The sequence below is a fragment of the Pelobates fuscus genome, chromosome 12 (genome assembly GCF_036172605.1).
Source record: "Pelobates fuscus isolate aPelFus1 chromosome 12, aPelFus1.pri, whole genome shotgun sequence".
Classification (NCBI taxonomy): Eukaryota; Metazoa; Chordata; class Amphibia; order Anura; family Pelobatidae; genus Pelobates; species Pelobates fuscus.
Window position 1 is genome coordinate 57,868,577 of NC_086328.1, and position 16,041 is coordinate 57,884,617.

The 16,041-nt window shown below is 46.1% G+C and overlaps 1 protein-coding gene across 1 annotated transcript in view; it reads left to right on the plus strand.

Moving 5' to 3' along the window:
- Positions 1 to 218: 218 nt before the first annotated feature.
- Positions 219 to 16,041, plus strand: part of SLC6A2 (solute carrier family 6 member 2) — a 1,625,321-nt gene continuing 1,609,498 nt past the window's right edge. Inside the window, exons 1-2 of the mRNA XM_063437889.1 lie at positions 219 to 328; positions 636 to 997. Coding sequence (XP_063293959.1) covers positions 249 to 328; positions 636 to 997 — 442 coding nt within the window. The 5' untranslated portion in view covers positions 219 to 248. The remainder of the gene's footprint in view (positions 329 to 635; positions 998 to 16,041) is intronic.

Below are 16,041 nucleotides of genomic sequence, written 5' to 3' on the forward strand. Positions count from 1 at the left end.
GCATATTATCTGATTTAATTTGATTTCGGTTGACTTTTCAGGCTGGGTAGCAGAACGTATAGAGTACACATGGAATCTGGATTATGACCACCTGGTGGTACTGTTAAAAGAACCAATAAACCACGTACATCATTCAATTATAGACATGATGTAATTGAAGCTTGACTTAAAAAGCTCAATCAAACTGGCGTTTGCTTGCAACAGATTAGACAAAGTTTTTGACCGCGAGAGGAATAGCTCAGATTCAGATGAAAAGCAGAGTCCATATCATCCTGATTTTGAATTGGAGTTTGTGGATAGTGCTGTTACCCGTGCCCTCCTTTATTTGGTAAGCTATCTTTGTTAAACACATTTGGTAAACTCAACTTGCAAACTGCATCAAACAGCCTGTCTTAATTATTGGCACCCCCAGCTTGTTTTTCACCATATAAACAATTATTTCTAATTAGAAACCGCTTAACGAACACAAATAACTGTCAATCTGTAGTAAAAGAAAGCGGTGATATGAGTTTGTGTTTGTTTGTCTTGTTAATTGTTTTGGTTATGTTACAAATGCAGCAGCTTCAATGTAACCAGTTTAACAATTAATGCTTTTCGTTTATCTGTCACTTAAATTGTGTATTTGTATTTCCAAGGGTGAAGAAAGTACTTGATGATCATCTGTTTCGAAGAGTAGACCGTTTAATGCTAAAACTCAAGATGTTAAAACCGGGTCAGTCTGACCGCAAGATATCCGCTGTAGTTCCCTTTAGAGAATTTCCCCTTGAGAAAAAAGATGTAGAACTTATTCTAGTCAAGGAACAGAATGGAGTCCAATACACCAACAGCACAATCATTGTCTCCGATTCTTGTCTGCAAAACGAAGTATCTGTCCCAGTAGAGCAAGAGCGAGAGCATTGGGGCAAGAAAATAGATTTCCTACTCTCTGTGATCGGATTTTCAGTGGATCTTGCAAATGTGTGGAGATTCCCTTACCTGTGTTACAAAAACGGAGGAGGTAATTAGGTGCCATATGGTATAATTTGTGTTTCTATTTGCAGGGTGCACGTGTATGTTTTGGAAAAGTTGTACACTTGTACGGATGCAGTTAAACCATACTCCCCTTCACTAAAAATACTTTTTTGCTTCTCTAGTATAATACTTACAAAAGTACGTGTACAAACCAAAACGAAATTGCATTTAAAGCATCGTGATATGTCTTCAATTCATAGAAATGTGTAGCTTGCAGCATTCTAGAGTTTACATCCTATCGAGTTCTCCATATTTGACCACATTGTAATTGGTAGCGACTAATACCAAATTGAAATGTTTCAAACCTTACAGGGCGAAAGCTACAACACGAACAAAATTTTATTATTTTAGAACTCCATATCCTATCCACTAACTAACTACGTGAATTGTGTAAGTTGTAAAAAGATAAAGATGATGGATATTTGGGCTTTAATTAAAGTATAAAACAAAGGACTTATTTAAGTAAATGGCCACGCCAAAATCCTTTTATGGAAGCTACACTACAAAATCAGACTTATTTAATTTCTTAGTAGGAAAGAGGGATGTTGTGATATCTGTTGGTTCAAAATTTTTGTGCTTAAAAAGAACACCATTATTTGCCCAAATAGATGCTACTGCAAGTGTCTCTCTATTTTGCAAATATGAAATAAGCACTCTATTATGTATGAGCATATGTACCTCAGTATATTGCTTCACAGCAATAGTTTGAATTTAACTAGAGATGCAGGAATTATAGTGACACACACTCTTTTGGATTCACAAGGTTTTTTTTTTTTTTTTTTTTTTTGGTTTGTATAAATAAAAAAGGAAGTCATTTTGCAGTTAAATAAGAAAATTATTATTACAGGCTATGGCTTTATAGCACAATGGACAACACATAAAATAAAACCCACACAATAATTAATCACTTATGATTTTTATATCACATCTGTTTCATAAAACTTCAGTCTGCTTGATTTATACTTAAAGGAGCACTATAGTCAACATATAAAAGCAAGAAAGACAGGTCCCTTAACCTTCTCTTGCTTTTATATTCATTTCCCATTAAAAAATACAAATGAAAGTCCTTTTTCTTATATAAACTTGTCTCCATTCCAGCGCCGAGCTCCTCAGCAGGCTACGCCCCCTTTTTCATCAACATGACGAAATAGCAGGACTCAGACGCTTCTCTTTGAGAAGTGTCATCGCTATCTGATGCGCATGGGCGCATTCGCGCTGTACCAATCGCGTTCTTCATAGAGCGGCATTGAATGATGCTCTATGAATGAACTGAGCACTCTACTGCGCATATGTGCGTTCATGAGCTGAGCTGACCGCTTAGCTCGCTGTTTATGCCCACCACCTCCTACCGCAACCCTCCTCATCCTAAAGTTTTTGTTTACATAGAAACAATATATATATATATTTATTAGTGTTTGTATAAAAACACACTATATCTATCCATCTATCTATCTAGCTCTCTATCATACTCACTTGTTTTTAAAATAAGTTTACTTACGGTTTGAAATCAGTAGATTCTCCTGCCTTTAGCCTGTCAGCCCAAGCCAACGTTGTGTGTGCAGGAGATCCTTATCGGCTCTGATTGCGGACAGGCTTCGGGTTACTACAGGACACAGGAGACGCGTTCAGTGTGTCCTGATAGCACGTTTGATGTCTTCAGCTAGGCGTGAAGATGTGAAACGTGAGTCCTGCACATCAGGCAGGACTTGACTCGGAAGTGACTGCCACTGGAGGTGTTCCAAGGTTCTAATGTAAACACTGTATTTTTTTCTAAAAATACAGTGTTTACATGAGAGCCTACAGGGAGACATGTTTGCTCTACGTCTGTGTGTGTGTGTTAACTCACAATTTCCATCTTTCTCATTTATTGCACAAGCACATTCTATACTGTTTTTTTTTTTTTTTTTTTAATTCTTTATTTTTGCTGTGCACGCAAATTGTACAGAGTGGCGAGAGGTGCCCCAAAAGCAATCCTTTGGCCTTTCCCACGCTTGACATGTGGGGCACAAGAATGACAGGCACAATTTTTTTTTTTTAACAGACTTAAACACTTAGCTTTAGACACATATAAGTAGTTATAAGTAAGTTAGCATACACTTAGCTTTAGACATATATGAGTAGTTATAAGTAAGTTAGCATACACTTAGCTTTAGTCATGTGTAAGTAGTTATAAGTAAGTTAGCATACACTTAGCTTTAGACATATATAAGTAGTTATAAGTAAGTTAGCATACACTTAGCTTTAGACATATATAAGTAGTTATAAGTAAGTTAGCATACACTTGGCTTTGGACATATATAAGTAGCTATAAGTAAGTTAGCATACACTTAACTTTAGACTTATATAAGTAGTTATAAGTAAGTTAGCATACACTTAGCTTTAGTCATATATAAGTAGGTTAGTAAGCACTTAGCTTTATACATATATAAGAAATTATAAGTGAGTTACACTGATGCTATAACCAGGCTATAAACAAGAGAAAAAAAAAAAAAAAAAGTAAAAAATAAAAATCCGAGTAGGATATCTGTTAGCTTAAGCTAAGGTGGTAAAATGGACTTGGTGGCGCACCTTACAGTGCCCTGTTATGTGTGGTGTGGGGAGTGATAGGATGCGGGTGGTCTCATTGGAGGGGGATCTGAACTTGGTAGGTTACATCAGCAGTGCAAAGAAAAAAGAAGAGAAAAAAAGAACGGAAAACGGTAACCTATTGGAGCCTATTTACGTAAAGTCCAGAGAGACGCTAGAGCGGCAACTGGGATCACTGCTCCGGTGGTGAGGCAAGTTCAGGCCCATCTCTGCAGGCTGTCTGGGGCCATTCAGGTAGTGACAGCTGCCCGTTCGTCTTGTCTCGCACCCCGTGGTATAAAGGGTCGTGTTGTTGCCGGGTTCCAAGCGTGAGGCAGGGTTGCCGCTGTGTTCGGTCGCACTGTGTCCAGGGCATTCGTGGGTAGTCCCAGTGTGGGTAGCAGGTCGGCTGCCTCCTTGAGATCGCTGACGGAGAGTGTGTCGGTGCCGTGCAGTACTTCCAGCGTGCGTTGCATTCGCCATCGATATCTGAAGCCGTTGGTTCGGAGCAACGCTGTGAAGGGCTTAAGTGACCTTCTCCACGCCATGGTGCTTCCAGACAGGTCTGCATAGAACGTCAGTTGCATGCCTTCAAAAGGGTATGGTGAGTTGTTGCGGACTGCGTTCAGGAAGGCCGTTTTGTCTTGGTTGCTGTGGAACTTTACCAAGACATCCCTTGGGGCTGACTGTGGTGCCGTCGCTGGTTTTCGGAGTCGGAAAGGCTCTTCCACTCCCACCTGTTTGGCCTGCTTATGGGGTAGTAGTCCAGTGAGAAGTCGACGTAGGAGGTGCGGAAGCTCCCTCTCCGGGATCTCCTCCGAGATGCCCCTTAATTTGAGGTTCAGTGTGCGCCTCCGGTCCTCCAACTCTGCTAGCTTTTTGTCCGTTTTGCTCTGTTGAATTTGTAGTTCTTGTATAGCTGTGTGGAGACGGGTGGTAAGTTGGGCCTGAGTCTGGGCGTTGTTCTCTATGGCGCCCATGCGGGTCGTGAGGCCTTGTATGTCCCCTCGGAGCTGGGCCATGTCGGCCTGGATTGTGTGTTGGAGCTCCGCTAATAGGCCCTTCATGATTGCGGTCGTCAACGGGGCCGAGTCCAGATGAGAGGGCGTGGGCTTGCCGGTTTTCTGTTCAGGCATCTGACCTCCAGGTGTTCCTAGTAGGAAGTCCTCGGAGAACTCCGAGTCGTCTGAAAGGTCGGCCATGTTGGGCTCCGTTTCTCTCCGGGCCTGGCGCCATAAGTCGCCAATGTTCATGCCCATGTTCGGTTTTTCGGCCCTAGGCTTCTTGGTCTTTCTCCCCATATCGTGAGGGAGCGTCGTGGGCTCAGTTAGCCTTGGTTTGGGGTGTGAAAGACCCTTTTAATCGCTGTATATTGTGTTTGCTGGCCTGGAGCTCAGTGAACATGCGGCCATTCAGCTCCGTTGCTTGGCTCCGCCCCCCGTTTTTTTTTTTTTTTTTAAACCTTTAAAATAACAAGGCGTTTATGTAATTTGACATCTATATATTTTTATTGTAAATAAAATGCATATTTTGTCAATAATGTGGGAATGATTAATGCAGCTTAATTCAAACTAATGTATTTGTCCTAATTTTACAGAGTACACCATGTCTAAGATTTCAGTCTTTTTGGTACATGTCACAAAATACAAGCTGTAAAATACAATCTCAAAAGCATGTGGCATCTCTAGAATTCTGCTGAGTATAACAGCCATCACAGAGTAGACCTCATTGGCTATTTACCCATGGGTATTTTGACCTTTTTGCCCAACCATTTAACTGCCAACCTCTGTTACATATTGTACTACTTAAATGTATCTTGTGCATTCCTTCTGAATCAAACAATACTCCAATGTATGCCGTTGTCACTATTTTGCGAAAATTACATTATTTAAGAGACCTGTTTTTTTTTTGTTTTGTTTTTTAATATTAAAAAAAAATAAAAAAAAATAATTCACAGATGGCTTTAATGGATCTTTCTCACTTTGGGGGATTTTTGCAGCAATTTGACTGTTTAAATTACCCAATAACAGGGCCGGACTGGGGATACAAAGCAGCCCTGGCAAAAAAATATATGCCAGCCCCATAAGTCAATGCGCCATATATTGTCGCATGTAATATGTAAGGCTATGTCTTGCCACCCCAGATGATTGAGTAAATATATATATTGCTTTTTCTAATATCAAATATTGGTCCTTTCATAGTAAAACGTTTAATTATACAGTAAGCATACTCACATGCAGACACAGACAATGTCACTGACACACACACGTTCATTGATACACAGCCTCATAGACAAACAATCTCAATGATATACATAAGCTCATTGACATAAAAACACAAGCTCACTCAGTAGCAGACACACACACATGCAAGCAAGCAAGCTCACTAGCAGGCGCGCGCACACACACACACACACACACACACACTCACAGCTTAATGTAGTGGTTCTGGTGTCTATAGCCTGTTCCTGCAGGCTTTTCAATGTAAACACTGACTTTTCAGAGAAAAGGCAGTGTTTACATTGCTTCCAAGTGACACCTCTAGAGACAGCCACTCAGACCGTCACTAGAGGTGCTTCCTGTGTCAGTGCTGCACAGTGTGCAGCACCTACATTCAGGTCCTCCACGCTTTGGAGACGCTGAAGGTTCCCCATAGAGATGCAGTGTGTGTGTGTTTGTGTAAGAAGGACTGTGTGAGCAGGGTGTGTGTGTGAAAGTTGCAGTGTGTACGTGAGGACGGCAGTGTGTGTTAGGGGGGCAGTGTGTGTGTGTGCGTTGCAGTGTGAGTGGGGGGCAATGTGTGTATGGGGGGAAGTTTGTGTGTATGGGGGGAAGTTTGTGTGTATGAGGCAGTGTATGTGTGTGGGGGGTCAATGTGTGTGTAGTGTGTGTGTGTGTGTATTGGGGGCAGTGTATGTGGGCAATGTGTGTGTATGGGGGAAGTGTATGTGTGTGTGTATGTGGGCAGTGTATGTGTGTGGGATCAGTAGTGTATGTGTATGGTGGGCAATGTGTGTATGGGGCAGTGTATGTATGTGGGGCAATATGTGTGTATGGGGGCAGTCTATGTAGTTGGGGGACAATGTGTGTGTGGGGGGGGCAGTGTATGTGTGTGTTTGTAGGGTATGTGTGTGATAAGGATGTGGGGCTTTTTTAATGTTTTTTTTTAATTTAATAAAATGTTTTTTTTTTTAAATATACATAATGTCCCCCCTCCCTTCTTACCTTTGTTTAGGGAGGAGGGGGGACATTTCTCGATCCCTGGTGGTCCGGTGGGTAATCCCTGGTGGTCCGGTGGGGAATCCCTGGTGGTCCATGTGGTGAGAGTGAACTCTAGCCCCGGTCTCCAGGGCTAGAGTTCACTCTCGCGAGATCCGGAGCGTTGCCATGGCAACGCTCCGTGCTCGCGAGAGAAGGACCTGGAGGAGCTGCAGACTGAGCTCCCCCGGGTCCTCTCTCTCCCTCCCCTGCCGGCGGCCAGCAAACAGTGCCTGCGGACCGGGGAGGGAGATATCTGATCTCCCCTCCGATCCTTGAAGGCACATTGCAGGGCTGGCATTAGCCGGCAAGGGAGAGGGAGAACCTTGCAATTGCCCCGTTGCTCCCCCCTGGATCCGCCAGTGCAGGGATGGCGGCCGCTGGAGGAGCAGGGATGGCGGCCGCTGGAGGAACTTTTCTGGCGGCCGCAGGGGAAGCTGTGCTGTGTCTGCTCACTCGCTACTGAATGAGACCGGGGCCGAAATATGACGTCATATTCCGGCCCCGGTCTCATTCAGTAGCGTGCTGGAGAGCAGACACAGCACAGCTTTCCCTGCGGCCGCCAGAAAAGTTCCTCCAGCGGCCGCCAGCATACCCACATGTCTGCGCGGCCCCAGGTGCCGACGGCCCACCGGGAAATTTCCCGGTATCCCGGTGGGCCAGTCTGGCCCTGCCCAATAATTCACACAGGTTGTGTAAATAAACACCACAGACAAGTTCATATGGCAGAGTTTGAGTACATATTGACCTCCTTTGCATTCCTTTTGATTTTATTTGAAAATAAAGGGCTAAATTGCAAGGTTTTCCCTCTACTTACATCAATACTGATATTGGCAACAAGAATTATAAGCTAAAACAGTTTGTTGCAACCATCTACTGGTTGTTTTCTGCATGACAGAGATATTTTAATGTAAATTATCTATATCTAAACTACGGAAAATTCAATAACCTCACCCTATGATCATTACTGGGCAACTGGCAAAGGACCGGGAAGATTAAAATGGCATTGAGTGCTGCAGACCTGATATCACCACCGGACCACCTGGGAATTAAGGTATTTAGTCCCCCACCTCCCTCCCTCCCTCACCATCACCCCACCCCCTCACCATTATCCACTATACAGTGCCTTGCAAAGTATTTCTCCTTCCCCTCCCCCCTTGGCATTTTTTGTGTTTTTGTTGCCTCACAACCTGGAATTAACATGGCTTGTTTGAGGATTTGCCTCATTTAATTTACAGAACATGCCCACAACTTTGAAGATTTTTTTTTTAATTGGGAAGCAAACCACAAATAGGACAAAATAACAGAAAAAGTGAATGTGCATAACTATTCACCCCCTGTAGCGGAGTGCAGTATTAGAATCCACAGTCTCAGCTGGTATAACAGGTAAATCCACAGTCAGCGCTGAAAAGTAAGGCAATATCCCAATCCTCCCAATAACCGGACGAAACACAGTTTGGGAGTCAACTAACTGGCTTTATTCACAAGCTTGCATATTTATACAGTTCCCCATGCAAGGGGTTTCCTTACAGAGGTTTCAGGGGATTTATTCCATCATGCAATATAATTCTCCCAACAGGCCTTGCTGCACGAGAAGGATACTCCCACTAAAATGGACAATTAAGTGGATTATCCCCTCGTGCAGCAAAACTGACAATTTACTTTAAAATACCGTTTCTGAGTTTTATTCGGTATACAGACTTAACCGAACGTTCGGTAGATAGCTGGGGTCTGAGCGCATCTTTTGAGAGAATACCGCTCAGCTCCCAGCTGAACTGACCGAACGCCGCAACAAATACAGTTATACATTGAAGTTCCCCTCAATCTGTCGATTATACTTAGGGGAACGATCCTACCGAACACCGGGCTCCCGAACGGTCTGGAAGTCCAGCGGTGTTCGTGTCGTCGAGTAGCCGTTTTCAGTTCCAGGCGCTCGACGACCAAACACCGCTGAAGAATAGCAAATCCAAGATGGCCGACCGCCGCATGGTCGGTAGCCGAACGACGGCCACCTAGGAGAGCCTCTAATTACCGATTGCAACATTGTTGCAATCGGTTAACAAGCGCCACACGCCTCTAAGTGTGTGGTCTATCAGGGGAGCCCGCATTCGTTCCACGAACAGCCCGGATAGCCGCTGTTCGTCGAACGAAGTACTCGCATGCTGGTAGCTTACGGCTGCCAGCAGGCGAATTACCATAGTCCCAGATACACAGTAAAGTTACATATACCACACAGTACACATAGCAAAATACACACAGCACATAGTACAGACAACCTTTCTACATTACAGTCCAGAAGTGGCTATGTTTGCCACAATGCTCCCCCAGAACCAAGCCGGCATACACAGTCTGATCCCAACGGATCGGCTTGGGGATGTCCGGGAGAGTACTCACAGATCACTTTTCAAGTTCAGTCTGTCTAGATAACCCGTCAGCGTTACCGTTTTGCTTCCCTGGGCGGTAATGGATCGTAAAGTCAAAGGGCTGCAGCGCCAAACTCCAGCGCAACAGCCTGGCATTGTCCCCAGCCACACGGTTCAGCCACACTGTTCAGCCACACCAACGGGTTGTGATCTGTGAGTAGGGAAAAAAGTTGTCCATACAAATAAGTGAAACACAAAAATATACAAACAAAGTGGGATTAAGTGTGGTGGCAATAAATGCCACAGATCACCTGAGTGGAAACCCCTTACACCACTCTATAAAATACAAACATAAAATACATACAATGTAGGAGATGATTCACACTTCTAGAATGGTTCTGTAATATAAAAAGCAATATAGTGTAATATGCTAGTACAATTGTATCAATCGAAATGAGCGTCAGGTACTCACAAGCCTAGAGCCAAATTTCTGCATATGGCTCTCATGGATAGCGCTGTGGGACTTTTCAGGATGTCCCTCTCCTATTCCCAGATCACTTATATGATGCTCCGGTTGGGTAATAATCCAGGTTCCACAACTCGACTTGAATTAATCAGGAGAAAACTTTATTGCTCCCCAATTTGGAGTAAAACATGGATAAAATTAAAATTTCAATAAAATAAATAAAAAATAGAGTAACTGTGTATAGTCCTGCCAATTGGCAAAAATGTCCAAATGTCCGAATTTGGACATTTTTGCCAATTGGCAGGACTATACACAGTTACTCTATTTTTTATTTATTTTATTGAAATTTTAATTTTATCCATGTTTTACTCCAAATTGGGGAGCAATAAAGTTTTCTCCTGATTAATTCAAGTCGAGTTGTGGAACCTGGATTATTACCCAACCGGAGCATCATATAAGTGATCTGGGAATAGGAGAGGGACATCCTGAAAAGTCCCACAGCGCTATCCATGAGAGCCATATGCAGAAATTTGGCTCTAGGCTTGTGAGTACCTGACGCTCATTTCGATTGATACAATTGTACTAGCATATTACACTATATTGCTTTTTATATTACAGAACCATTCTAGAAGTGTGAATCATCTCCTACATTGTATGTATTTTATGTCCATACAAATAAGGCTGTAACTTTCTGAGAGCCCACACCACGGCCAGGCATTCTTTTTCAATGGCGGCGTAGCTTACTTCACGGGGCAACAACTTTCGGCTCAAGTAAGCTACGGGATGTTCTCCGCCATCTGCTCCCACTTGGCTCAGCACTGCTCCCAATCCAAACATTGAAGCGTCTGTGTGGACAAGCAATCTTTTAGTTGGATCAGGAGCGGCAAGTACAGGAGCATTAGTTAAAGCAGTTTTGAGTTGTTGGAATGCCTGCTCACACTCTGGGGTCCAGACAACCTGTCGGGGAAGGTTCTTGCGGGTCAAGTCAGTCAGGGGTTTGGCCAGGGCACTGTAATTGGGCACGAATTTTCTATAGTACCCTGCAGTACCTAGAAATGCCAACACTTGGGTTTTGGTCCTGGGGGTGGGCCACCTGGCTACGGCTTCAATTTTAGCTGGCTCGGGTTTCTGCTGCCCACACCCCACCCGGTGGCCCAAGTACTGCACCTCTGCCATCCCTATATGACACTTGCTGGGTTTCAGGGTTGACCCTGCCTCTCCAATATGATCTAGGATGGCCCCTATATGTTGTAGGTGTTCCTCCCAGGTCTGGCTAAATATGGCAATGTCGTCTAAGTATGCACATGCATAACCTTGGAAACTGTCCAGTAGCCGATCTACCATCCGCTGAAAGGTTGCCGGAGCGTTTTTCATCCCGAATGGCATGACCCGAAATTGGTACAGGCCAAACGGGGTGACAAAGGCCGACTTGGGGATGGCATCATCGGCTAGTGGGATTTGCCAGTATCCCTTACACAAATCTATGGTAGTGAGATACTGACCACGGGCCATCTTATCTAGCAGCTCGTCTATCCGGGGCATCGGGTAGGCATCACACTGTTTTGTCATTGAGCCTCCGGTAGTCGACGCAGAAGCGCGTCGTGCCATCCTTCTTAGGTACCAGCACTACTGGCGATGCCCAGGGACTATCGGAAGGTTCGATAACCCCTATCTGCAACATTTCATCCAGCTCAGTCTTCATATGTGTCCTGACTGATTCAGGGACACGATATGGAGCCTGTCGCATAGGTAGCTGCCCCGGGGTTTCGACTCGGTTGGTGGCTAGTGGAGTGTACCCAGGCAAATTGGAGAAGGTAGCCCCTTTAGCTACGATCAGCTCTTGTACCTGAGCACGCTCTTGAGGGCTTAGCCGCTCCCCCAGCTGAACCCCCCGGGACGGCTCTATCTGTTCTTCAGGTTCTAATAGGTCAGGTAGGGGAAGGTTCTCCTGATCCTCTGAGGCCGAAGGCACATATCGCCGCCACGTCCTCTATCCTCTCATGGTAGGGTTTGAGCATGTTTACATGGAGCATGCGTCTCTTCCCTACCCCTGAGCAGGGGCCAATCACATAGGTGTTGTCACATCTCTGTTCCACCACCTGGTATGGGCCTTGCCAGATGGCCTGCAGCTTGTCTGTGCGAACGGGCTTTAAAATCAAAACCCTTTGCCCCACTTGAAAGCTGCGGTCTCTGGCTCCCCCATCGTACCAGCGGCGCTGGCGTTGCTGGGCCGCCTGGAGGTTGGTGCGCACAGTCTGAGTCAGCGCCTCCAGATTGTCCCGGAACTCCAATACGTAAGATACGATAGGGGTTCCCTCTGGGCTATCCTCTCCCTCCCAATGTTCACTAATTAGGTCTAACGGCCCCCGTACCCTCCTTCCGAACAGTAATTCAAAAGGAGAAAACCCTGTTGATTCTTGGGGTTACCTTCCTATATGCGAAGAGCAAGTGGGGTAGAAACCGCTCCCAGTCTTTGTGGGCTTCTCCAAACATACGGAGCATTTGTTTCAGCGTACCGTTAAACCTTTTGCATAGCCCATTGGACTGGGGGTGGTAGGCTGAATTTACTATTGGCTTAATGCCACATATTTTCCACAATTGCTGGGTGACCTCGGCGGTAAATTGGGTGCCCCTATCGGATATTATTTCTTGGGGAAACCCCACCCGGGAAAATATCTTCATTAAAGCCTCGGCCACAGTCTCCGCATGGATATTAGTGAGGGCTACGGCCTCGGGGTATCGGGTGGCATAGTCCACTACCGTTAAGATGAACCGTTTCCCAGAGGGACTGGGTTTGGGTAAGGGTCCCACTATGTCAACGGCCACCCTACTGAAAGGTTCTGAAATAATAGGGAGGGGACATAATTTAGCTTTGTGACGGTCACCTCGCTTGCCTACTCGCTGGCATATATCACAGGATGTGCAGTATTGTCTCACATCTTTAGAAATCCCTGGCCAGAAAAATGCATGGGTTAACCTATATCGGGTACGGGTCATCCCTAGATGTCCAGACAAGGGGATATCGTGAGCAATCCTAAGTAGCTCTGGACGGTATTTCTGGGGAACCACCAACTGTTTGGTGGTAACTGTGACCGACCCTCCTACTTCCCGTTCAGCAATGCGGTAAAGTAGCCCTTTCTCCCAAGTGTACCGCTCCCCCTCTAGCTCCCCCTGGTCAGTGCGTACCCTGTCCCTGTACACCTGTAGTGTGGGATCTGACTTCACCTCGGCTTCAAACTTAGCTGGGGTATCCCAAGACATACGTGTCGGGTGGGGGTCTTGGTCTCTTACCTGAGCCTCAGAGTGTGTTGGTGGAGCAGTGGTGCGAGCCTGTTGCCGTGTGGTGACTGGATGGGCTTCCTGGTAGGGAGCCTGTGGGACAAAAGCAGAGGTCATCTGGCCCAAATCATTCCCCAGCACAACATCTGCTGGTAAATTTTGCATCAGTCCCACTTCTACTGTCCCCTCTCCCACACCCCAATTCAAGTGTACTTTAGCAGTGGGTAGTCGGTGTACTGCCACAGATCCGCCAGTGTGTGCCACATCAGAGACCAAATGGGGTGCTATCAGGGTTAAGGTAGCTCCTGAATCCCGCAGCCCCTGAACCTCTTTCCCCTCTAGGGTTACCAGCTGTCGGTGATGCTGCCGGTTATCTGTGGCTCGGACTGACATCACTTCATGTAAAATGCCCAGGGGTTCCTCTGCGTGAACACTCCACAACTCCTGTGCGCCCGGTTCCCTTTGATAATGATGGGCAGCAGCCCTGGGTGCTGGGTTTGGGCACCCTTGATTCCAGGCGGGCTTGCCCCGGTTTTGGGTACATTCACAGGCCATATGCCCCCACTGTTTGCAGGAGTGGCATTGGATGTTGGCACGCCCGTTATACCTGGAGGGTGGGGGTAAATTTCCTTGGGAAGGATGAAACGGGGAGGCTGTGTGGGCTGGAGGCGGTATAGCGCTGGGCAGTCCCGTGGGTCGAGGGCAACTTTTGGCTATAGGTCCATGGTGTCTCCGTGCATCAAAGTGTTGGTCGGCCAACCTAGCTGCTTTGGTTAGGGTGAGGGGTTTCCTGTCCCGCACCCATTCTTGTGCCTCTGGGGACAATCCATTAAAAAATTGCTCCAACAACATTAGCTGACGCAATCCTTCCATGGTGGTGGCTTGGCTGGACTGTATCCACCCTTGGGAGGCCTGGTCTAGCTTGTGAGCCCATTTAGCGTGAGAATCTCTCTCTGGTTTGCGCAGGTTTCTGAACTTGCACCGGTATGCCTCTGGGGTAATGGCATACCTCTCTAATATCACTCGCTTCACCTTCTCATAGTCCTTGCTGTCCTCACTGGGCACAGCGCGGTATGCTTCAGCTGCCCGACCTGCTAGCTTGCCTGCCAGCAGTGGAACCCATACTGCCCGCTCTAAGTCATGCAAATCACATAGTCTCTCGAAGTCCTGCAAGTACCCATCAATTTCATCCTTTTCCTCGCAAAATACTTTGAAGGCATGATAAGGAATTTTGGGTTTTACCTGGTTGTAGAGGGACCCGGTTGCGGACTCTGCTCGAGACAATGTATGCTGTGGGCTGTGTGCCATTACGTACTCTTGTACATTCGCCATCACCAGGTTCATCATGGCATCCGATATAGGCTGAGGCAAAAATTCTAGCCTGGTCCTCATTTCCCTCTGGTAGAGAGTTTCTTCCATAACTGCTGGGGGTGTAGCGCTGCGGGCTCGGTCTCCCTCCATCAGCTCGGCAATTAGTATAGCCTTGGGTTTGCTGCTGGCTATCTTACCCCTGGCTTCCAGCAGTTCTTTTAATGTTTGCCTCTTCAGCTTAGAATAATCTGTCTCCATTCACTTCGGTAGTCAGTTCTTTCGCTGTATTCTGCTTGCCATTCCCTTTTCTTATTCGGCAGTTATAATTGCACAAATTGCGCTTTTCGGCTGTAAGGTTGGATCCCGTCTCTTGCCACCAATTGTAGCGGAGTGCAGTATTAGAATCCACGGTCTCCGCTGGTATAACAGGTAAATCCACAGTCAGCGCTGAAAAGTAAGGCAATATCCCAATCCTCCCAATAACCGGACGAAACACAGTTTGGGAGTCAACTAACTGGCTTTATTCACAAGCTTGCATATTTATACAGTTCCCCATGCAAGGGGTTTCCTTACAGAGGTTTCAGGGGATTTATCCCATCATGCAATATAATTCTCTTAACAGGCCTTGCTGCACGAGAAGGATGCTCCCACTAAAATGGACGATTAAGTGGATTATCCCCTCGTGCAGCAAAACTGACAATTTACTTTAAAATACAGTTTCTGAGTTTTATTCGGTATACAGACTTAACCGAACGTTCGGTAGATAGCTGGGGTCTGAGCGCATCTTTTGAGAGAATACCGCTCAGCTCCCAGCTGAACTGACCAAACGCCACAACAAATACAGTTATACATTGAAGTTCCCCTCAATCTGTGGATTATAGTTAGGGGAACGATCCTACCGAACACCGGGCTCCCGAACGGTCTGTAAGTCCAGCGGTGTTCGTGTCGTCGAGTAGCCGTTTTCAGTTCCAGGCGCTCAACGACCAAACACCGCTGAAGAATAGCGAATCCAAGATGGCCGACCGCCGCATGGTCGGTAGCCGAACGACGGCCACCTAGGAGAGCCTCTAATTACCGATTGCAACATTGTTGCAATCGGTTAACAAGCGCCACACGCCTCTAAGTGTGTGGTCTATCAGGGGAGCCCGCATTCATTCCACGAACAGCCCGGATAGCCGCTGTTCGTCGAACGAAGTACTCGCATGCTGGTAGCTTACGGCTGCCAGCAGGCGAATTACCATAGTCCCAGATACACAGTAAAGTTACATATACCACACAGTACACATAGCAAAATACACACAGCACATAGTACAGACAACCTTTCTACATTACAGTCCAGAAGTGGCTATGTTTGCCACACACCCCTAAAGTCAGTACTTTGTAGAGCCACCTTTTGTGGCAATCACAGCTCCAAGTCGTTTTGGATGAGTCTCTATGAGCTTGCCACATTACCACTGGGATTTTTGCCCATTCCTCCTTGCAAAACTGCTCCAGCTCCTTCATGTTGGATGGTTTGTGCTTGTGAACAGCCATCTTTAAGTCTGACCACAGATTTTCTATTGGATTGAGGTCTGGGCTTTGACTAGGCCATTCCAACACATTTACATGTTTCCCCTTAAACCACTCAAATGTTGCTTTAGCAGTGTGTTTGAGGTCATTGTCCTGCTGGAAGGTGAACCTCCAACCTAGCCTCAAATCACGCACAGAGTGGTACAGGTTTTGCTCAAGAATATCCCTGCACCATCCATCTTTCCCTCAACTCTGACCAGTTTCCCAGTCCCGGCTGCTG